The sequence below is a fragment of the Oncorhynchus nerka genome, linkage group LG17, assembly GCF_034236695.1.
Source record: "Oncorhynchus nerka isolate Pitt River linkage group LG17, Oner_Uvic_2.0, whole genome shotgun sequence".
Lineage (NCBI taxonomy): Eukaryota > Metazoa > Chordata > Actinopteri > Salmoniformes > Salmonidae > Oncorhynchus > Oncorhynchus nerka.
In genome coordinates this window covers 47,584,175-47,606,611 of record NC_088412.1, presented here as the reverse complement: position 1 = coordinate 47,606,611, position 22,437 = coordinate 47,584,175, and the positions used below count along the sequence as shown (strand labels likewise).

General features: G+C 49.2%; 1 protein-coding gene across 1 annotated transcript in view; it reads right to left on the bottom strand.

Annotated features, from left to right (window-relative positions):
* Window positions 1–1,027: 1,027 nt before the first annotated feature.
* LOC115145339 (VWFA and cache domain-containing protein 1) overlaps window positions 1,028–22,437 on the bottom strand; it is a 98,377-nt gene continuing 76,967 nt past the window's right edge. Inside the window, exons 13-26 of the mRNA XM_065003201.1 lie at window positions 21,177–21,345; window positions 20,801–20,943; window positions 20,135–20,316; window positions 18,879–18,989; window positions 18,208–18,330; window positions 16,312–16,528; window positions 15,816–15,976; window positions 15,492–15,578; window positions 11,292–11,408; window positions 7,042–7,193; window positions 6,481–6,642; window positions 6,087–6,164; window positions 5,174–5,275; window positions 1,028–3,321 (exon numbers count right to left, since the gene is read on the bottom strand). Of these exons, the coding sequence (XP_064859273.1) occupies window positions 3,080–3,321; window positions 5,174–5,275; window positions 6,087–6,164; window positions 6,481–6,642; window positions 7,042–7,193; window positions 11,292–11,408; window positions 15,492–15,578; window positions 15,816–15,976; window positions 16,312–16,528; window positions 18,208–18,330; window positions 18,879–18,989; window positions 20,135–20,316; window positions 20,801–20,943; window positions 21,177–21,345 (2,046 nt within the window). The 3' untranslated portion in view covers window positions 1,028–3,079. The remainder of the gene's footprint in view (window positions 3,322–5,173; window positions 5,276–6,086; window positions 6,165–6,480; window positions 6,643–7,041; window positions 7,194–11,291; window positions 11,409–15,491; window positions 15,579–15,815; window positions 15,977–16,311; window positions 16,529–18,207; window positions 18,331–18,878; window positions 18,990–20,134; window positions 20,317–20,800; window positions 20,944–21,176; window positions 21,346–22,437) is intronic.

The following is a 22,437-nucleotide window of genomic DNA, read 5'->3' as shown; positions in this document are numbered from 1 at the left end:
GTGAACCGTAGCATAGTAAATGGACAACACATTGAAAGAGGCAAGGGGTTTTAAAATGGACTTTTTATCATATTCACATTGCAATAAATCTCCATATTATAACTGTATATGTTACACTGGAAAAAAGGAATGATATACACACATTGAAGTTCCTTCAGTACATGACTACAATTCATAACGTTCGGTATAAACAAAATTATACTGGCTTACAACAGCTGGTAAATACTGCTAATGCTCCTGTTAAAAATGTTATTACTACAACGGAACTAAAAACTAAACTAAAAACAACTGTAAAGACAGTTATTCGCAGCACTACTCAGTAAATGTAGCTCCTGTTTTTCCAGAATCAAACCCACTTATGCTTTGGTACCATCCTGAGTAGGAAATATGCACTGACATGACAAAAATCAGGGGGTACATTCACCAGAGCTGTGTCGTGTTTGGAGTAACGTTCAGGGCTACGGTTTCAGTGGTGGTAGTTAAGAAGAGGACAGTAGATGCTAATTGTGACTAAATCAAATGACTGCTTTTAACTACATTGAGAGGAGAGTACCACAACATCCCATAATGTCAGCTTTAGGGTTAAGCGACATTGGGGTCAATTCTATTTCAGGAAGTAACCCGGATTAAAACTTTTCTAAATTGAAATGAAATTGACCCATAACCTGTCTAGAACTCATTCAACTCAACAAAACAGGGAGAAAGTTCCAATGCAGTCTAAAATGAAATCTCTTCCTGTCAAACTGATATGTTCTTACGTCACATTTGGACCCTAAGCGTAATAACAATGTAAGGCTTTTAAAGACGATTGCTCTCCAACTGAAGTGTGTAAAATACCACAATGGCAGTCTGTTTTCCATCCAATATGGACCTAAAGAAAGGTAGACCTAATGTCATCGGAATCTCAGCGTATAGTCAGATCGATACCATGTGCTGAAAAATAGCTAAATATACTCAAATATCCGAGCATCATTTTGAGCACACAATATTTCATTTTCAGCATAGACATATGGAGTGTAACAACACATCAATAGCTATTTGTAATATTTATTTTAACATATGTACACTTTATACTATTCGTTCAGGAAAGAAAAAAAAGAGACATTCTTTACCCAAACTAAATGAATATCATGAGGACTAGCACACAGTCATAGGGGGGAAACAATTAAAACATGTAATGATGCCTTCAATGGAGATGCTCTGACCACCTTCCTACAATCAGACCAAACACACACACACACGCGCAGTGTACACACACACACACCATGACTGTAGCACACGCAGAGTGTACACACACACACACACAATGACTGTAGCACACGCATTGTACACACACACACACACACACACAATGACTGTAGCACACGCAGTGTACACACACACACACACACACCATGACTGTAGCACACGCAGAGTGTACACACACACACACACGACTGTAGCACAAGCAGAGTGTACACACACACACACACACCATGACTGTAGCACAAGCAGAGTGTACACACACACACACCATGACTGTAGCACATGCAGTGTACACACACACACACACGACTGTAGCACATGCAGTGTACACACACACACACACACACACACACACACACACACACACACAATGACTGTAGCACACGCAGAGTGTACACACACACACACCATGACTGTAGCACACGCAGAGTGTACACACACACCATGACTGTAGCACACGCAGTGTACACGTACACACACACACACACACCATGACTGTAGCCCACGCAGAGTGTACAGAAGACTGTTTTTTTATTAATTGACCGCAAAAGGAACATAAAAATGGATGCAGCCACAACAGCTCTCGCTCTCACACACACACATACCTCTGTTCAACACTAATAGGTCCCACTCAGGCATAGAGACAGAGAGAGCCATAGCTTGGTCAACACTAATAGGTCCCACTCAGGCATAGAGACAGAGAGAGCCATAGCTTGGTCAACACTAATAGGTCCCACTCAGGCATAGAGACAGAGAGAGCCATAGCTTGGTCAACACTAATAGGTCCCACTCAGGCATAGAGACAGAGAGAGCCATAGCTTGGTCAACACTAATAGGTCCCACTCAGGCATAGAGACAGAGAGAGCCATAGCTTGGTCAACCAGGTCCAGATGCCAGTGTGAGGTTCGAAGACAGACCAACCAATTCCACCAAGCCTCATCATACCTTTCTTTTCAGGCAGATAACAGGACACCAAAGCATGGGCACTGTACTTCCTGTGTCTGAGTCATTCTGTCCTTGCATGCCCCTTCCTTATTCAGTCATACAGCAGCCCCAGTGACTGACGGTAGGCCAGGTGATCGGTGTACGACACATCTAGTTCAGACAAGTGGGTGTGTTTCTCAATGTCTTCTATTCAGCTCGTCCAGTCATCGCAAAGAGTTTATCTTCACAACGACTTCTGATTCTCAACTGAAAATAATCCAAAACGATAGCGTGAATAACCACTGCCTCGATGCATCCTCGACAGAAAGCGAGGGCAGTGTGCAGGAGAGGCTCTCTGTGGTCCATGATCAGCCACTCTGGTTACCTTAGCGACCAGAGTCCTTTCAGCTCCAGCCACACGGTCAGTCTCTACTCTGATCCATCTCAAATCCGGTTCAATAAATAGTAGAAAAATAATCCTTTAATAATGCTTCCTTTTTTATCACTGTCTTCTTAAACATTGGAGATCCTTTGTTTACACTTTTAAACAACTTCAGACCCTTTTAGAATAAGGCCAGCAGCTGCATCTCACCCCCCCACCCACCCCCATGTTCTGAGCTGAGCTCACAGGGGCTAGTGTTCCTCCTACATGATCTTCCAAGGAAACTTCCAGCGAGGGGGGAGATATGGGGGGGGGGTCTGCCCTATTCTCTCTCAGCCCACCTCCCCTCACCCTGGCTGGGCCCAGTGGGAGCCTACATGGTGTTGGAGTCTGGAGGTGACGGTAGTGGTAGCATTGCATGTCAGGGACCCCGCCAATGTAGCGAGGCGTAGCCAGGTTGAGGAAGAGGGCCGGTGGGAGTGGAGGAGAGCCCAGGCCTGGGGGGGGGCGGGAATGGAGGTTTTAGGATCAGCACTCTGCGTCCACACTGTGCACGGTGACGGCCGCCTGCAGGCGGTGCGTGTGGAGCGGGTGGTGGTAAGGCGGGTGGCGGTACGGGTGGAACTTGTGGCTGAGCAGCGCCGCCGTCTGAGGGGGCGTGTCCAGGTCCAGGTCATCGTCGTGGTTACCCACGTCCACGCCGGCCGACAGGGGGTCGTTGTTGCAGGGAGGGTTCTCGCTGTCCTCCTGGGGACTCATGGTGCTGTAGCCTGATGTGACAAAACACAGGAACACACGTGTTAATACACACACACACACACAGTGATGTGTCCCAAACTTGGATGCCATGCGATTGCGTCGCTGCCTCTTCCTGTAATGTGAACAGCGTACTACGACAGAGCAGTAGAAACGTCTGAAGCAAATAAGCAAGACTTTTACACGCCAGAGGAGACTCACGGCGATCTATAATTACAGTCTCGGGAACACAATTCTTGGCCATCACGCCTCATTAATTACATCCGTGTGAAATCTCAATCGTTGTAGAAATCTCTGGAGAAAGAGAGCTGTACGTGCAGCGAGTGGTGTGCGTTGCACGTGGGGTGGTTTGAAGGGGCGAGCTAAGGGAAAGTTTGTGCCCCCCGCAGTGGAGGGGATGAGCGCGGGGGGGGGGAAATCGCCTACACGTTTGAATCAATCCCTCAATCTTCAACGCCTCTCTAATCTATTCCTCCATCCATCTCTCCTCTGAATCCCCGCAGATTATTGCCACTGCGACATCTCATCTCATCTCTGAAACTGCCAAACGCCCAACAATCAGCAGCCCTCAGGCCCTTTAGACTCCGGAGAGAAAACATCAACTCTTAGAAAACACCAGAACTGTTGAAAGAAGAGAAACTTGCTGAGCGTAGTGGAAGGTAGATCGGAGTGGATGATCGGTTTAGGAGTGGGCAGTGGTTGGGCATCTATGGGGATCTATCTCAGCGAAACAGAGAGGTACTGAGAGAGACTTGCTAGCAGAGCTTCTGAATGGGATTTGGGCTTTCGAAATGTTCTCTGAAAACAGTCAGAGGGATCTTCAATAGGATCCGGGGGAGAGGAAAGATACCGACCTCAGCGCCACCGACTGTATAGCTCCTCTCTCCTACACACAACTCCTGCCATCTCCTGATGAGAAGACATTTCAGACAGTGCTACTGCTGTTGTCCTTCGGCGTTAGCCCCCCCCCCCCCCCCCCCCAGAGGAGCACAGGGTGTGAGAAAACAGAGACCGCGACTGAAACGGAGGATGTGAAAAGGTCAAGAGTGAGGTAATAACTTACACAAAGACATAATACACACAGAGAGGCTGAATTACTAATGCCCATGGCAGGATGTCTGTTTGCCTGCAGGCTGTTAGACAGCATCCTTGACCCCGAACAAACACCAAATGCCCCTCCAATTCCCTGGCGGGTGTACCAACAGATACCAGCTCAGTGTTTCCACACACTCAAACACTGTGTTAAAATGTGTTTGAGTGTTAAACCTGTGAGTGTGTTTGTGTGTGTGTGTGTGTGTGTGTATTCAGAGACCCTTCAGCTGTGTGAGTGCGTGGACTGTGGGAGGACACCTCCGACTGGGCCGAGGAAAAGAACCGGCAACTTTTGAACACTTTGCCGTCTGCCCCGAAGCGCTTCCTTCCCCTTTCTTACTCTCTCTCTCCGTTTCTCAACTGCCTCTCCTCCGCTTCCTTCCCCTTTCTTACGCTCTCTCTCTCTCCGTTTCTCAACTGCCTCTCTTCCGCTTCCTCCCCCTTTCTTACTCTCTCTCTCTCTCCGTTTCTCAACTGCCTCTCCTCCGCTTCCTTCCCCTTTCTTACACTCTCTCTCTCCGTTTCTCAACTGCCTCTCCTCCGCTTCCTTCCCCTTTCTCTCTCTCTCTCCGTTTCTCAACTGCCTCTCCTCCGCTTCCCTCTCTGATCAGTGGTCACACTACCGGTGGCAGCTAGAAAGAGGAGAAGCGAGGGAACAACAAAAGGCAGCGTGTGCAACCTGTTATGTGGGTTTTCAGACTTATACCAACCCCCTAACCAGAATGTGTGTGATTTTAAGGGGAGTGCGGTGCCCCGTTTCCTCTGTGGTCTTACCGTGGTCACTCTCCGTCCCTGACCGTCCCCAGTACCTCCTCCGGCGTTCAGGGCTGTGGGTGTGTCTCTCGATCACCGCCGCGATGAACCGGGTGTTGCTGACTGGAAGGCGAGGAACAACAAGGCAACAATCCAGGTCAACTCGAGGGCAAAGGTTAGCGAACACAAGGTCAGATCAAGTTAGAGGTGCAATATTTATTAGCTGCTCAGCGGTCATTTCAAGCGAGAAACTAATCAGGGATTGTGCCTTTAACGAGGGCTCCGAGAGTTCCTTTCAGGATTGCAACGGCTCACCGCCTTACAGAACACTAATTACTACTGGAACCCATTGGTGAGGTAAAGCACACGGACACTATTAGGACATAGACTGACCAGGTAGAGCACACGGACACTATTAGGACATAGACTGACCAGGTAGAGCACACGGACACTATTAGGACATAGACTAAAGCCATGATCCCTTGTCGACGTCACTAGTTAAATCCGCTTCACAAATCAGTGTAGATGAAGGGGAGGAGACGGGTTACAGAATGATTTCTAAGCCTTGAGACAAATGTGACATGGATTGGGTGCCTTTCAGAGGGTGAACGGGCAAGACAACACATTTAAGTGCCCTTGAATGAGGTGTGGAAGTAGGTGCCAGGCGCCTGTCAAGAACTGCAATGCTGCTGGATTTTTCACACACTCAACAGTTTCCCGTTGTGTATCAAGAACGGTCCACCACCCAAAGGACATCCAGCCAACTTCACAACGGTGGGAAGCATTGGAGTCGACAAGGGGCCAGCATCCCCGCGGAACGCTTTCGACACCTTGCAGAGTCCGCGCCCCGACGAGAACTGAAGTTCTTCTGAGGGCCAAAGGGGCTGCGCCTCAATATCAGGAAGGCGTCCTGTCCACCTCAGTGTATACTTACTGATCCCCCTGTCTTCGTGGCTGTCCTCGTCTCGCTCGTCTCTCTCGTTATCCAGGTTAGACATCCTGACGGACATCTCTGTAGGGGGGGGGGAGAGCGATGGATTCTCTTTAGCCAGGGTTAAGAATTACAGATATTACCATTAAGAAGCCGCAGCGTCTAGGAAGGTCAGCCGTTCATTTTCACATATCATTCCCATGGCGGCCGTTGCCGCTTCCTCTAGCAACACTAAGACTTAAGGCGCTCAGGCAACATCGGAGCAATAATGGTCTTGGAGTTGGCTACACCTTCATAGCGGACTTACACAAATCACATGCATGAGCCAACCAGCTGCATTTACACAGCCCGTTGTTTCTGGGTGACGGTCTGCCTGAGTACGTCATGGTTGTCTTACCCTGTGCAGCCAGAGGGGACATGTGTTGATGTGAGCGTCGGTGGATCTGGTGTCTGTAGGCGTAGACAGCCAACACCAGCACCATGATGCAGCCCATAATACCCCCGGCAACCGGCCCAACCGGGGCACTCTTCATCATGTTCAGAGACACTACCTCTTCATCTGGGAGAGGGGAGAGGAAGAGGGGAGAGGAAGAGGGGAGAGAAGGGCAAAGGGTTACATTCCATCTATAAAAGGAGAAAACTCACCGGACAAGATTGTCGGTCTGCACAGCGCGGGCCGTTCATTTGCCGCCGGTGGGCGACTGACGGCCACCATGTTCGCCCATTTCTACATGTAGAATAGGATTTCAAATGACCTCCGGCACAGAGGTGCCAAGTACTATAGTCTGAAAGACGCTCAACAATTCTACCGGTCTGTCCGAGCCTTAAAGTTCACTAAATATTCCTCTTGGACTATCACATAGCTGTGAGAAATCAAACATCATTCCACAAAGTCTATCCCACTAGCTCCTTCTGTTTGCATGACCTCGTGACAGCAAGGTTTATATGAAAAACTCACCCAGCATCCCCATGCCGTCCATGTAAGGGCTCTTGGCCCCCACGATGCCCCCGAAGCACTCTTTCTGCAGGGCACAGTAAGGCTTGTCCAGGTGGGTCTTCCCATCACTGTCCACCATGCACCACTCACAGTCCAGCACGCCAAAACAGTCACTGAGGACCACAGAGTAAAAGGTCAGAGTTAATCAAGTCTATAACGTACAAGGGATTTCCTTCACAGTTCATCTCAGCAAGGCTACTTTTGGAAATTATTTGTAATCCGACAAGTTGCTCTTCTGAAATCAGCGTCACTACATGATTTAATCCATCCATGTACCAACAGACGACAAGGTGAGGCCTAAATTAAAGTATTTCCTCCCCATGTCGTTCCCCCAGGTTGGTGATGTGGGCTGTAATGGTTCACAATTTCTTTGGCATAGTCCATCTGTAGATGTTCTACAAAATGGTCATACTAGCAACAGGCAGTCTCTAGATACGCAACAGGCAGTCTCTAGATACGCAACAGGCAGTCTCTAGATACGCAACAGGCAGTCTCTAGATACGCAACAGGCAGTCTCTAGATACGCAACAGGCAGTCTCTAGATACGCAACAGGCAGTCTCTTGATACGCAACAGGCAGTCTCTTGATACGCAACAGGCAGTCTCTTGATACGCAACAGGCAGTCTCTTGATACGCAACAGGCAGTCTCTTGATACGCAACAGGCAGTCTCTTGATACGCAACAGGCAGTCTCTTGATACGCAACAGGCAGTCTCTTGATACGCAACAGGCAGTCTCTTGATACGCAACAGGCAGTCTCTTGATACGCAACAGGCAGTCTCTTGATACGCAACAGGCAGTCTCTTGATACGCAACAGACTGTCTCTTGATACGCAACAGACTGTCTCTCTTGATACGCAACAGACTGTCTCTTGATACGCAACAGACTGTCTCTCTTGATACGCAACAGACTGTCTCTCTTGATACGCAACAGACTGTCTCTCTTGATACGCAACAGACTGTCTCTTGATACGCAACAGACTGTCTCTTGATACGCAACAGACTGTCTCTTGATACGCAACAGACTGTCTCTTGATACGCAACAGACTGTCTCTTGATACGCAACAGACTGTCTCTTGATACGCAACAGACTGTCTCTTGATACGCAACAGACTGTCTCTTGATACGCAACAGACTGTCTCTTGATACGCAACAGACTGTCTCTTGATACGCAACAGACTGTCTCTTGATACGCAACAGACTGTCTCATGATACGCAACAGACTGTCTCATGATACGCAACAGACTGTCTCTTGATACGCAACAGACTGTCTCTTGATACGCAACAGGCAGTCTCTTGATACGCAACAGGCAGTCTCTAGATACGCAACAGGCAGTCTCTAGATACGCAACAGGCAGTCTCTAGATACGCAACAGGCAGTCTCTAGATACGCAACAGACAGTCTCTAGATACGCAACAGACAGTCTCTAGATACGCAACAGACAGTCTCTAGATACGCAACAGGCAGTCTCTAGATACGCAACAGGCAGTCTCTTGATACGCAACAGGCAGTCTCTTGATACGCAACAGGCAGTCTCTTGATACGCAACAGGCAGTCTCTAGATACGCAACAGGCAGTCTCTAGATACGCAACAGGCAGTCTCTAGATACGCAACAGGCAGTCTCTAGATACGCAACAGGCAGTCTCTAGATACGCAACAGGCAGTCTCTAGATACGCAACAGGCAGTCTCTAGATACGCAACAGCCAGTCTCTAGATACGCAACAGGCAGTCTCTAGATACGCAACAGGCAGTCTCTAGATACGCAACAGGCAGTCTCTAGATACGCAACAGGCAGTCTCTAGATACGCAACAGGCAGTCTCTAGATACGCAACAGGCAGTCTCTAGATACGCAACAGGCAGTCTCTAGATACGCAGCAGGCAGTCTCTTGATACGCAACAGGCAGTCTCTTGATACGCAACAGGCAGTCTCTTGATACGCAACAGGCAGTCTCTTGATACGCAACAGGCAGTCTCTTGATACGCAACAGGCAGTCTCTTGATACGCAACAGGCAGTCTCTTGATACGCAACAGGCAGTCTCTTGATACGCAACAGGCAGTCTCTTGATACGCACAGGCAGTCTCTTGATACGCAACAGGCAGTCTCTTGATACGCAACAGGCAGTCTCTTGATACGCAACAGGCAGTCTCTTGATACGCAACAGGCAGTCTCTTGATACGCAACAGGCAGTCTCTTGATACGCAACAGGCAGTCTCTTGATACGCAACAGGCAGTCTCTTGATACGCAACAGGCAGTCTCTTGATACGCAACAGGCAGTCTCTTGATACGCAACAGGCAGTCTCTTGATACGCAACAGGCAGTCTCTTGATACGCAACAGGCAGTCTCTTGATACGCAACAGGCAGTCTCTTGATACGCAACAGGCAGTCTCTTGATACGCAACAGGCAGTCTCTTGATACGCAACAGGCAGTCTCTTGATACGCAACAGGCAGTCTCTTGATACGCAACAGGCAGTCTCTTGATACGCAACAGGCAGTCTCTTGATACGCAACAGGCAGTCTCTTGATACGCAACAGGCAGTCTCTTGATACGCAACAGGCAGTCTCTTGATACGCAACAGGCAGTCTCTTGATACGCAACAGGCAGTCTCTTGATACGCAACAGGCAGTCTCTTGATACGCAACAGGCAGTCTCTTGATACGCAACAGGCAGTCTCTTGATACGCAACAGGCAGTCTCTTGATACGCAACAGGCAGTCTCTTGATACGCAACAGGCAGTCTCTTGATACGCAACAGACTGTCTCTCTTGATACGCAACAGACTGTCTCTCTTGATACGCAACAGACTGTCTCTCTTGATACGCAACAGACTGTCTCTCTTGATACGCAACAGACTGTCTCTCTTGATACGCAACAGACTGTCTCTCTTGATACGCAACAGACTGTCTCTCTTGATACGCAACAGACTGTCTCTCTTGATACGCAACAGACTGTCTCTCTTGATACGCAACAGACTGTCTCTTGATACGCAACAGACTGTCTCTTGATACGCAACAGACTGTCTCTTGATACGCAACAGACTGTCTCTTGATACGCAACAGACTGTCTCTTGATACGCAACAGACTGTCTCTTGAGACTGTCTCTTGCAACAGACTGTCTCTTGATACGCAACAGACTGTCTCTTGATACGCAACAGACTGTCTCTTGATACGCAACAGACTGTCTCTTGATACGCAACAGACTGTCTCTTGATACGCAACAGACTGTCTCTTGATACGCAACAGACTGTCTCTTGATACGCAACAGACTGTCTCTTGATACGCAACAGACTGTCTCTTGATACGCAACAGACTGTCTCTTGATACGCAACAGACTGTCTCTTGATACGCAACAGACTGTCTCTTGATACGCAACAGACTGTCTGTCGATAAGCAATTGCTTGCTAAGGTTAGGATTAGGTTTAAGGTAAGGTTTAAAAAACAGGGGATTAGGGTAAAGTTGGGGATTAGTAGATTGTGAGTTGAAATTGTTACTGTTTGGTCCGTAGAGCATCGACAGCTAGACTACCCAAACAGAGTGTTAAACCCCTTCGTGTGCTCTAGCTGCTGGTGAAGAGCATCGACAGATGGACTACCCAAACAGAGTGTTAAACCCCCTTCGTGTGCTCTACCTGCTGGTGAAGAGCATAGCATCGACAGATGGACTACCCAAACAGAGTGTTAAACCCCTTCGTGTGCTCTACCTGCTGGTGAAGAGCATAGCATCGACAGATGGACTACCCAAACAGGGTGTTAAACCCCTTCGTGTGCTCTACCTGCTGGTGAAGAGCATCGACAGATGGACTACCCAAACAGAGTGTTAAACCCCTTCGTGTGCTCTAGCTGCTGGTGAAGAGCATCGACAGATGGACTACCCAAACAGAGTGTTAAACCGGTGCTCTACCTGCTGGTGAAGAGCATCGACAGATGGACTACCCAAACAGAGTGTTAAACCGGTGCTCTACCTGCTGGTGAAGAGCATCGACAGATGGACTACCCAAACAGAGTGTTAAACCGGTGCTCTACCTGCTGGTGAAGAGCATCGACAGATGGACTACCCAAACAGAGTGTTAAACCGGTGCTCTACCTACTGGTGAAGAGCATCGACAGATGGACTACCCAAACAGAGTGTTAAACCGGTGCTCTACCTACTGGTGAAGAGCATCGACAGATGGACTACCCAAACAGAGTGTTAAACCGGTGCTCTACCTGCTGGTGAAGCGTTGGCTGCAACGGGTGTTGATACACTGGGGCAGGGTGTCCTGCAGACTGGAGTCCATCACCGTCAGAGACAGGGGCTCCTGGTGCACCTCGCAGCTGGGGTTCCTGAAGAACAACCGCACGTGGTCAGACCATGATGACCGTGGACCACGCGGTCGGGCGCCAGAAACGCACGACCCGGCGACCGCACGGTCAAACAGCAGCAATGTGCCAAACCATGAAGACACCTGGCACCGGCAGTAATGAAGTCGGAGAACCGGCCAGAACAGTTCAATCCGTGAACAGAAAAGACAACAAGGGATAAGGACAGTTCAATTATCATTTAGGCTACAGGCTTTCAACAGCTCAACTGAGGGAGAAACTAGCATTATAGAGAGAAGGTATTCAGACCCCTTGACTTTCCCCACTGTTTGTGATGTTACAGCCTTATTCTAAAAATGGATTACATTTTTTTTTTAATCCAGCAAGACACACACACAATACCCCATAATGATAAAGCGAAAACAGGAATTACCTTATTTACATAAGTATTCAGACCCTTTGCAATGAGACTCGAAATTGAGCTCTGATGCATCCTGTTTCCATTGATCATCCCTGGGTTTCTGCAACTTGATTGGAGTCGGGCCTCCCGAGAGGCGCAGCGGTCTACGACACTGTATCGCAGTGCTTGAGGCTTCACTACAGCCCCGGGTTCGATCCCAGGCGGTCTATTTAAGGTCCCACAGTTGACAGTGCATGTCAGAGCAATAACCAAGCCATGAGGTCGAAGGAATTGTCTGTAGAGCTGTGAGACAGGATTGTGTCGAGGCACAGATCTGAGGAAGGGGGCCCCAAAAAAATGCTGCAGCCCCAAGAACATAGTGGCTTCCATCATTCTTAGATGGAAGAAGTTTGGAACCACCAAGAGTCTTCCTAGAGCTGGACGCCAAGCCAAACTGAGCGGGAGAAGGGCCTTGGTCAGGGAGATGACCAAGAACCGAATGGTCACACGGATAGAGCTCTTGAGTTTCTCTGTGGAGATGGGAGAATCTTTCAGAAGGACAACAATCTTTGCAGCACTCCAACAATCAGGCCTTTATGGTAGAGTGGCCAGACGGAAGCCTCTCCTCAAATAAAGGGCATGACAGCCCACTTGGAGCTTGTCAAAAATGCACCTAAAGACTCTCAGAGCATGAGAAACAAGATACTCTGGTGTCAGAGGAAGGCCCTAAAAATTGTCAAAGACCCCAGCCGTAGACTGTTCCAAGCAGTACCAGAGTGCCAAGTCTAGGACAAAAAGGCTTCTCAACAGCTTCTACCCCCAAGTCATAAGACTCCTGAACAGTTAATCACATGGTTACCCGGACTATTTGCACTGTGTCCCCCCCCCCCCTCCCAACCCCGCTTTTACACTGCTGCTACTCTGTTTATCATATATGCATAGTCACTTTAACTATACATTCAGGTACATACTACCTTAATTGGCCCAACCAACCAGTGCTCCCACACATTGGCTAACCGGGCTATCTGCATTGTGTCCCACCCACCACCAGTCAACCCCTCTTTCAACCCCTCTTTTACGCTACTGCTACTCTCTGTTCATCATATATGCATAGTCACTTTAACCATATCTACATGAAAATACTACCTCAATCAGCCCGACTAACCGGTGTCTGTATATATCAAATCAAATCAAATTTATTTATATAGCCCTTCGTACATCAGCTGATATCTCAAAGTGCTGTACAGAAACCCAGCCTAAAACCCCAAACAGCAAACAATGCAGGTGTAAAAGCACGGTATATAGCCTCTACTGTATATAGCCTCGCTACTGTATATAGCCTCGCTACTGAATATATCCTGTCTTTTACGGTTGTTTTTATTTACCTATTGTTCCCCTAATACCTTTTTTGCACTATTGGTTAGAGCCTGTAAGTAAGCATTTCACTGTAAGGCATTTCACCTGTTGTATTCAGCATTTCACTGTAAGGCATTTCACCTGTTGTATTCAGCATTTCACTGTAAGGCATTTCACCTGTTGTATTCAGCATTTCACCTGTTGTATTCAGCATTTCACTGTAAGGCATTTCACCTGTTGTATTCAGCACTTCACTGTAAGGCATTTCACCTGTTGTATTCAGCATTTCACTGTAAGGCATTTCACCTGTTGTATTCAGCATTTCACTGTAAGGCATTTCACCTGTTGTATTCAGCATTTCACTGTAAGGCATTTCACCTGTTGTATTCAGCATTTCACTGTAAGGCATTTCACCTGTTGTATTCAGCATTTCACTGTAAGGCATTTCACCTGTTGTATTCGGCATTTCACTGTAAGGCATTTCACCTGTTGTATTCAGCATTTCACTGTAAGGCATTTCACCTGTTGTATTCAGCATTTCACTGTAAGGCATTTCACCTGTTGTATTCAGCATTTCACTGTAAGGCATTTCACCTGTTGTATTCAGCATTTCACTGTAAGGCATTTCACCTGTTGTATTCAGCATTTCACTGTAAGGCATTTCACCTGTTGTATTCAGCATTTCACTGTAAGGCATTTCACCTGTTGTATTCAGCATTTCACTGTAAGGCATTTCACCTGTTGTATTCAGCATGTGACAAACTTTGATTTGATGAAACCAGGATTGAACTCTTTGGCCTGAATGCCAAGCGCCACGTCTGGAGGAAACCTGCCACCATCCCCACGGTGAAGCATGGTGGCGGCAGCGTCATGCTGTGGGGATGTTTTTCAGCGGCAGGGACTGGGAGACTAGTCAGGATCGAGGCAAAGATTAACGGAGCAAAGTACAGAGAGATCCTTGTTGAAAACCTCGCTCCAGAGCACTCAGCTCCCCATCCAACCTGACAGAGCATGTGAGGATCTGCAGAGAGGAACGGGAGAAACTCCCCAAATACAGGTGTGCCGTACATATAGCGTCATACCAAAGAAGACTCGAGGCTGTAATCGCTGCCCAAAGGTGCTTCAACAAAGCACTGATTAAAGGGTCTGAATACTTATGTAAATGTGATATCAAAAGTATTTTAAAAAATAAACATTTCCAAAAATGTCTAAAAACCTGTTTTTGCTTTGTCATTATGGTGTATCGTGTGTAGATTGACGAGGGGAACAAAACATTTTCTAATAATAAAGCTGTAAAATGTACCAGTGTCGAAATAGTTGAGGGGTCTGAATACTTTCCGAATGTACTGTATATACAGAGCGGCGTACAGACAAGTGCATTCGTCTTGAGATAGCTAGGGGAGATAACCACATATCACAGTCCCTGCAAGCACATTTTCCCTCAGTAAAAGTAGTCGTCAGCAAAGTCAGTGCAAGCAGGAAAAGACAAGGGTCCGTGCTATCCGGGATCCTTGGGATATCCTTACCCCATTGAAGTTGACATGCTAGACGGTCAGGGGAATGGTTAGGTAAGGGGTTTAGGGTAGGGACGTCCCAGGGACCCAGGATAGCACTGACCAAAAGAGAATTGTTTTCTGGGGAGAGAGAGACACTCTGTGAAGGGGTAGGTTTTCAGATGTTTGCGGGATGTGTCCTGACATGAGGCGGAAGCTTGTTCCACCATTGGGGTACCTGAGCTCATCACAGCCATTTGATTATTATGACAGATGGAACGATGTTGGAGAAGATGACCAACAGAGCTCCTGAAGAGTCTGCAGGCACTAAAGAGTTGGCACATATACAGTACACACACGTCTCTTTACCATTTCTAAACACGCAGGACTGTAATTGTTGTTGGCGGTAGGCTACGCAATACAGAACCGTAATTATGGATCCGAGCACTCACCTGTTTTCAGCGTAGCTAAGGTTGCCAGTACACTCGTTGACCTCCAGGGGGCACTCACCTGTTTTCAGCGTAGCTAAGGTTGCCAGTACACTCGTTGACCTCCAGGGGGCACTCACCTGTTTTCAGCGTAGCTAAGGTTGCCAGTACACTCGTTGACCTCCAGGGGGCACTCACCTGTTTTCAGCGTAGCTAAGGTTGCCAGTACACTCGTTGACCTCCAGGGGGCTCTCACCTGTTTTCAGCGTAGCTAAGGTTGCCAGTACACTCGTTGACCTCCAGGGGGCACTCACCTGTTTTCAGCGTAGCTAAGGTTGCCAGTACACTCGTTGACCTCCAGGGGGCACTCACCTGTTTTCAGCGTAGCTAAGGTTGCCAGTACACTCGTTGACCTCCAGGGGGCACTCACCTGTTTTCAGCGTAGCTAAGGTTGCCAGTACACTCGTTGACCTCCAGGGGGCACTCACATGGACACTCACACTCATTCTGCTCCATCCTGCAGCAAAAGTCAGACAAACTTCAAAAATGTTTTCATAAAATAATCGACTTTTATCTACAGAGATGATACTTTTTTTTAATTTTTTTTAAATGAATAGAGTTTAAATAATGTAAAGCATAGTATCCCAACCTGCTCATACAACTATTCACACAGATCAATCGCTCATTCACAGTAATAAGAAAACCACCGCAGCGCATATCCTACGCAACTCGGTGCTCGGTGCCCGCGTCTGACCTGTGACAGTTGAGACAGAGGCGGTCCACGGTGCTGCAGGCACAGAAAGCCAGCGAGTCGCACGTCTCGTTGACGATGCCCGCGAAAGCGTTGGTCCCTGGGATACGGGTCAGACGGTACTTGGAGCAGTGGCTCCCGTGGACCAGGTTCGTCAGGTCGCCCTGGGTGAAGGCGGTGGATACAGTGAGAGAAAGGAGAATACGCTACTGTACTACGGTTGAACAAAAATGGCTCTTACGAGGAAAGCACCAAGGGCCTACAGTATTTTTGATGTTTCTTCTGAGTAAGCAACAGTGAGCCTGCTATATTATTTCCCACCACTTGGTGGGGCTATGACACTGATAGATATTACACATGTTGGAATAAACGGCCCCGGGCAAAGTGGTTTTACGAGGACAACACAGTGTGCATCTGTCTAGCAGTCGAACTGGGCTCGCACTCCCCCGTTTGTGTCCCAACCTAACCTCGGTGACCGAGTCATAACCCATCCACTCACAATGATACTGCTGTTGAACTTGTAGAAGCGCTGGACCGTGCGATCACTGAAGCTGTTGCAGAGGTTCTTCTTGACAAAGTTGGGGTGGTTCAAGATGTCGTTGGCCACCAGCGGTTCCTTGTGGGTGATGTGCTGCTGTTCGGCGGGGGCGTGGCCTTTAGGGTCGATGAGGGTGGGGTGGGCCACCAGGTAACCCCTGTCCTCCATGATGAAACACCTAAACACACAGAGAGAGAGTGAGACTCCAGTTCAAGTACCAATCCGTTTACTGGTCAGTACAATGAATTTGACTTCACGCACTTGAGCCCCAAAAAACTGGAATGCATGTCCACTGAAACCCATCTGACTTCAACACAATAGAACCCAGAGCTCAGAGCGGATGTAGAAGGCAGAGAGAGGGGGGTGGTAGAGAGAGAGCAGGGTTAAGTCAGAAGAGAGAGGGAGGTGGTAGAGAGAGAACAGGGTTAAGTCAGAAGAGAGAGGGGGGTGGTAGAGAGAGAACAGGGTTAAGTCAGAAGAGAGAGGGAGGTGGTAGAGAGAGAACAGGGTTAAGTCAGAAGAGAGAGGGGGTGGTAGAGAGAGAACAGGGTTAAGTCAGAAGAGAGAGGGGGTGGTAGAGAGAGAGCAGGGTTAAGTCAGAAGAGAGAGGGGGTGGTAGAGAGAGAACAGGGTTAAGTCAGAAGAGAGAGGGGGTGGTAGAGAGAGAACAGGGTTAAGTCAGAAGAGAGAGGGGGGTAGTAGAGAGAGAACAGGGTTAAGTCAGAAGAGAGAGGGGGTGGTAGAGAGAGAGCAGGGTTAAGTCAGAAGAGAGAGGGGGTGGTAGAGAGAGCAGGGTTAAGTCAGAAGAGAGAGGGGGTGGTAGAGAGAGAACAGGGTTAAGTCAGAAGAGAGAGGGGGTGGTAGAGAGAGAACAGGGTTAAGTCAGAAGAGAGAGGGGGGTGGTAGAGAGAGAACAGGGTTAAGTCAGAAGAGAGAGGGAGAGCAGGATCTGGGGGTAAAGAGCGCCACATGGGACAGAATCCAGCTCAGTTCATTCTATTGTCCTCCTGAGCCCCATATTACTCCATCCTGCCTGAGCCAAACACAAATCAACCCCAACCAAGTCCCTCTGAGCCCTAAATTACCCTATATTGCCTGATCCAAACCCATTCAACCCCAACCGACCCCAGCCAGACCCCAGTCCTCTTACCCTGGGTTAATCCTGTTAAACATGAACCACTGAACACCAAGACTCCCAGAGAGAGAGAGCGAGAGAGGTAGAGAAAGAGGGAGGATGGGGGAGAGAGAGGGAGGGAGGGAGGATGGAGGAGAGAGAGGGAGGGAGAAGGAGAGCGAGAGAGAGGGAGGGAGGGAGTGAGAGGAAAGGAGGGAGAGGGAAAGAGACTGAAAAGAGAGGGAGAGAATGCAGCAGCATCTAACGTAACAGGATGTCTCTGGAATGCAATTATAATCAGCTTATCTCCTTTTGTCTCCATTTCTCCCCCTCCCTCCCTCTCTCCCTCCCTCTCTCCCTCCCTCCCTCCCTCCCTCCTCTCTCTCTCTCCTCTCCCTCCCTCCCTCCCTCCCTCCCTCAATCTCCCTCTCTCTCCCTCCCTCTCTCTCCCTCCCTCTCTCCCTCCCTCCCACTCCGCCTCTTCTAACCAGCATAGAGTTTATTTCTGGACCACAACAGAGAACTTCCGCCAGTCTCTTCATATGGTTTCTCCCACTGAGCAGAGGGCATGCTGGGATCCTGGCGAACTAAGTATTACGTGCCATTCAAATCAGATTCGCTTGATTCAAAGTCTTAAAAAAAAAAAAACAAAGCAACAAGTGGGTCAACCCTCAGCAACCCTATCAGGCATAGCTGCAAACCTTTAACGACGGGAGAGAAAGAGCCCTCAAAGAATGACGTACCGGATCTTGTTACCCTTGTCCTGGTTGCAGATGGGTAGCAGGTCCAGCAGAACCTTGTACAAGTAACGCAGGGTGAAGTCTATGCCCATCACGGCTACCGCATACCCTGGGGCCATCTGAGAACTGCACCGAGGGACCGGAGAGGAGAGAACAATTATTCAAAACGGCACACATTTCATATTCTCTACCTACCTTCCCTGGTTGTGGATGCAAACCCACCCCCCCCCCACACACACAATATGTCTGGGACGACACGATGTGTTTGATACCGTTCCCCCTGTTCCGCCCCCAGCCATTACAGTGAGCCCGGCCTCCCCAATAAGGGGATACCAACCTCCTGTGCCCCCAAACACATGTGCTCACGCTCAAACACGCCTACACACAAACACACACTGCGCCTGCATTATCAGAGCTGTGTGTGTGTGTCTTAAAGATAAACAGAATATAAACACACATCTTAACATGCAGCCTGTGTTAGCGCTGCCTCCGACCTACAGCCTCCACAGAGATTACACAGTAACTACACATGCAGGTGAACTAATAAAACGTCAGTCTCTGGACACCATTTCACACTGCGCCTTCATGTGCAGGTCACTTGTACAGCTTGAAATGCTGATGCGGCTATTTGTCACTGTATCGTGTAATTCTTTGAAGAGCTCAAAACAAAGTACCTTGAGGCGTGGATGGTGTGGCTGATGGTGACCACGTAGCCAGCCCCGCCCACATCCAGGTAAGGCCCAGTGAAGGTGATGAGGCCTGGGTTGGCTACAGCGTGCTGGTACCTGTATGGGTCAAAGGTCAGTGAAAGTGATGAGGCCTGGGTTGGCTACAGCGTGCTGGTACCTGTATGGGTCAAAGGTCAGTGAAGGTGATGAGGCCTGGGTTGGCTACAGCGTGCTGGTACCTGTGTGGGTCAAAGGTCAGTGAAGGTGATGAGGCCTGGGTTGGCTACAGCGTGCTGGTACCTGTATGGGTCAAAGGTCAGTGAAGGTGATGAGGCCTGGGTTGGCTACAGCGTGCTGGTACCTGTATGGGTCAAAGGTCAGTGAAGGTGATGAGGCCTGGGTTGGCTACAGCGTGCTGGTACCTGTATGGGTCAAAGGTCAGTGAAGGTGATGAGGCCTGGGTTGGCTACAGCGTGCTGGTACCTGTATGGGTCAAAGGTCAGTGAAGGTGATGAGGCCTGGGTTGGCTACAGCGTGCTGGTACCTGTGTGGGTCAAAGGTCAGTGAAGGTGATGAGGCCTGGGTTGGCTACAGCGTGCTGGTACCTGTATGGGTCAAAGGTCAGTGAAGGTGATGAGGCCTGGGTTGGCTACAGCGTGCTGGTACCTGTATGGGTCAAAGGTCAGTGAAGGTGATGAGGCCTGGGTTGGCTACAGCGTGCTGGTACCTGTATGGGTCAAAGGTCAGTGAAGGTGATGAGGCCTGGGTTGGCTACAGCGTGCTGGTACCTGTATGGGTCAAAGGTCAGTGAAGGTGATGAGGCCTGGGTTGGCTACAGCGTGCTGGTACCTGTATGGGTCAAAGGTCAGTTAAGGAGTTTGGCGGGCGGGGTCAGGGCGAAACAAACAGGTTGATGTGACATGCTAATTCCACGACGACACATGGTGGGTTCCGTACTAACTAAAGACGGGGGAAAATAAAGAGGAGAAGAAAAGTTGACTGACAACCATTCCTACCGGAACATTCCAGGGTGAAAATATATAAACGGCCTACTCTTCAACTGCCGTGTAAAATGAAAAGTGTCACGCAGGGTTTTAGTAGATTCAAAACTTCTCCATTACACATTCAATCATTCTAACTGAAAACAGAGAAAGTTATGTGCTAAGCCGGGCTAAAACGCTGTGCAGTAGGACATAACTTTCTATCCATCTCTAGGAGTCTGGAATTATTTCAAAGCAGCCCCCTCCCTAAATAAACCTCACCATTGTCTCCGGGTTGGGTCGAAGGCTTTGTCCATTAGCGAGCCGGGGTAAATCCGCAGCACCCCATTGGGCGTTGCTATGTAACGGCGCACAATGTAGCAGTTGAGGCTACTCATCTCCATGAGTGTCATCCATTCATCTGTGACGTGACTGGTCGCCATCACCTCGTTCCTGACCGACGACTGCAGGGGGGACAAAGAGGGACATGGCAGGGTTTCGTTTAGATGGGCCTGGGAAGAGGAGAGGAGCAGAGCTCTCTCTTTAAGCCCAGCTCGGGATCTCAGATACTGTTCTCCACCCCCCCCCCTTACCGAGAGTCTCTCAGTCTCTCTCCCCACCCCGTACAGAGGGCCTATGCACACAGAACGCTATGCACACAGACTGCCAAAAACATGGCGCTTTTCTCCAGCTTCTCCTTTAAAAGACACAGAAGGAAGGGTGAGAAAGAGACTTGAGCGGTAGCTCATTGCCTTTCTGTTGGGTGCGTTCGCTCGTGTGCGCTGGCTCACGAGTCTTTCCGGGTAGATGTCTGTTTGATGGCGTCTCGATACGGACGCCGCATCCCTCTACGACGATCCCTACTGTTAAACGACTAGCATATTGACAGGAACTTTACCGTGTTCCCCCCATTTACCAATACCTTTACATAACTTGGTGTGTGTGTACCTTAAGGCCAGGGTTGGCTATGAGGCGTGTGTTGTCACTGAGGTAGGCTGTGTAGTGTTCCACCATGCGTTTGGTCTCTGGCTGACTGAGGTGCTCGTAGGGAGAGGAGAAACTCCCTGCAGACAGCATCACCGTAGGGCTCTCTGAGAGAGAGAGAGAGCGAGAGACAGAGAGACAGAGAGAGAGAGACAGAGAGAGACAGAGAGAGAGAGAGAGAGAGAGGCAAAAATGAATAACGACTTACAGTTCTACAAACATAGCAGCTGTGAGACAAAGAACACCCCCCCCGGCATCGTCTTTCAAATGCAACCTCCGCCTCTAGCCTGGGTTCCTCTGCCCCAGTCATCGACTGTATGGCCTTAGCTTTGGTCCTTACCGACGGTGGCCAGCTGTTTGAAGTGCAGACAGGAGGAGGGTTGTCCCAGCAGGTCCAGGCGGTGATAGAGCAGCTTGGAGCTGGGAGCAGTGTTCAGGTTCTTCAGGTGTTTCACTGGGATCTCTGGCTGGACGTACACTATGCACAGGATGAACGACGTGTCCTGGACCTGGGGAGAGGAGAGGAAGGGGTTAACGGGGCCTTGGGGCACAGACACAGACAGAGCAGTATAATATAGACACTGGGTGGGACGGAGAGAGGTGGAGGGAGAACAGGAGGGCCGTTTTGTGTTGGCGCTTCGACTTAGAATAGAGACGTACAGAGCAGAGGCGCAGCTTGGTAGCCTAGTGGTTAGAGTGTTGGGCCAGTAACCGGAAGGTAGCCTAGTGGTTAGAGTGTTGGGCCAGTAACCAGCAGGTAGCCTAGTGGTTAGAGCGTTGGGCCAGTAACCAGCAGGTAGCCTAGTGGTTAGAGTGTTGGGCCAGTAACCAGCAGGTAGCCTAGTGGTTAGAGTGTTGGGCCAGTAACCAGCAGGTAGCCTAGTGGTTAGAGCGTTGGGCCAGTAACCAGCAGGTAGCCTAGTGGTTAGAGCGTTGGGCCAGTAACCAGCAGGTAGCCTAGTGGTTAGAGCGTTGGGCCAGTAACCAGCAGGTAGCCTAGTGGTTAGAGCGTTGGGCCAGTAACCAGCAGGTAGCCTAGTGGTTAGAGCGTTGGGCCAGTAACCAGCAGGTAGCCTAGTGGTTAGAGCGTTGGGCCAGTAACCAGCAGGTAGCCTAGTGGTTAGAGCGTTGGGCCAGTAACCAGCAGGTAGCCTAGTGGTTAGAGCGTTGGGCCAGTAACCAGCAGGTAGCCTAGTGGTTAGAGCGTTGGGCCAGTAACCAGCAGGTAGCCTAGTGGTTAGAGTGTTGGGCCAGTAACCAGCAGGTAGCCTAGTGGTTAGAGTGTTGGGCCAGTAACCAGCAGGTAGCCTAGTGGTTAGAGTGTTGGGCCAGTAACCAGCAGGTAGCCTAGTGGTTAGAGTGTTGGGCCAGTAACCAGCAGGTAGCCTAGTGGTTAGAGTGTTGGGCCAGTAACCAGCAGGTAGCCTAGTGGTCAGAGCGTCGGGCCAGTAACCGGAAGGTTGCTGGATCGAATCCCCGAGCTGACGAGAAAAATCTGTGTTTCCCAACGTTCCCCGGTAGACCGTCATAGTAAATAAGAATGATTTTATTAACTGACTTGCCTAGTTAAATAAAGTTTTTTTTAAAACAACATTTTCCTA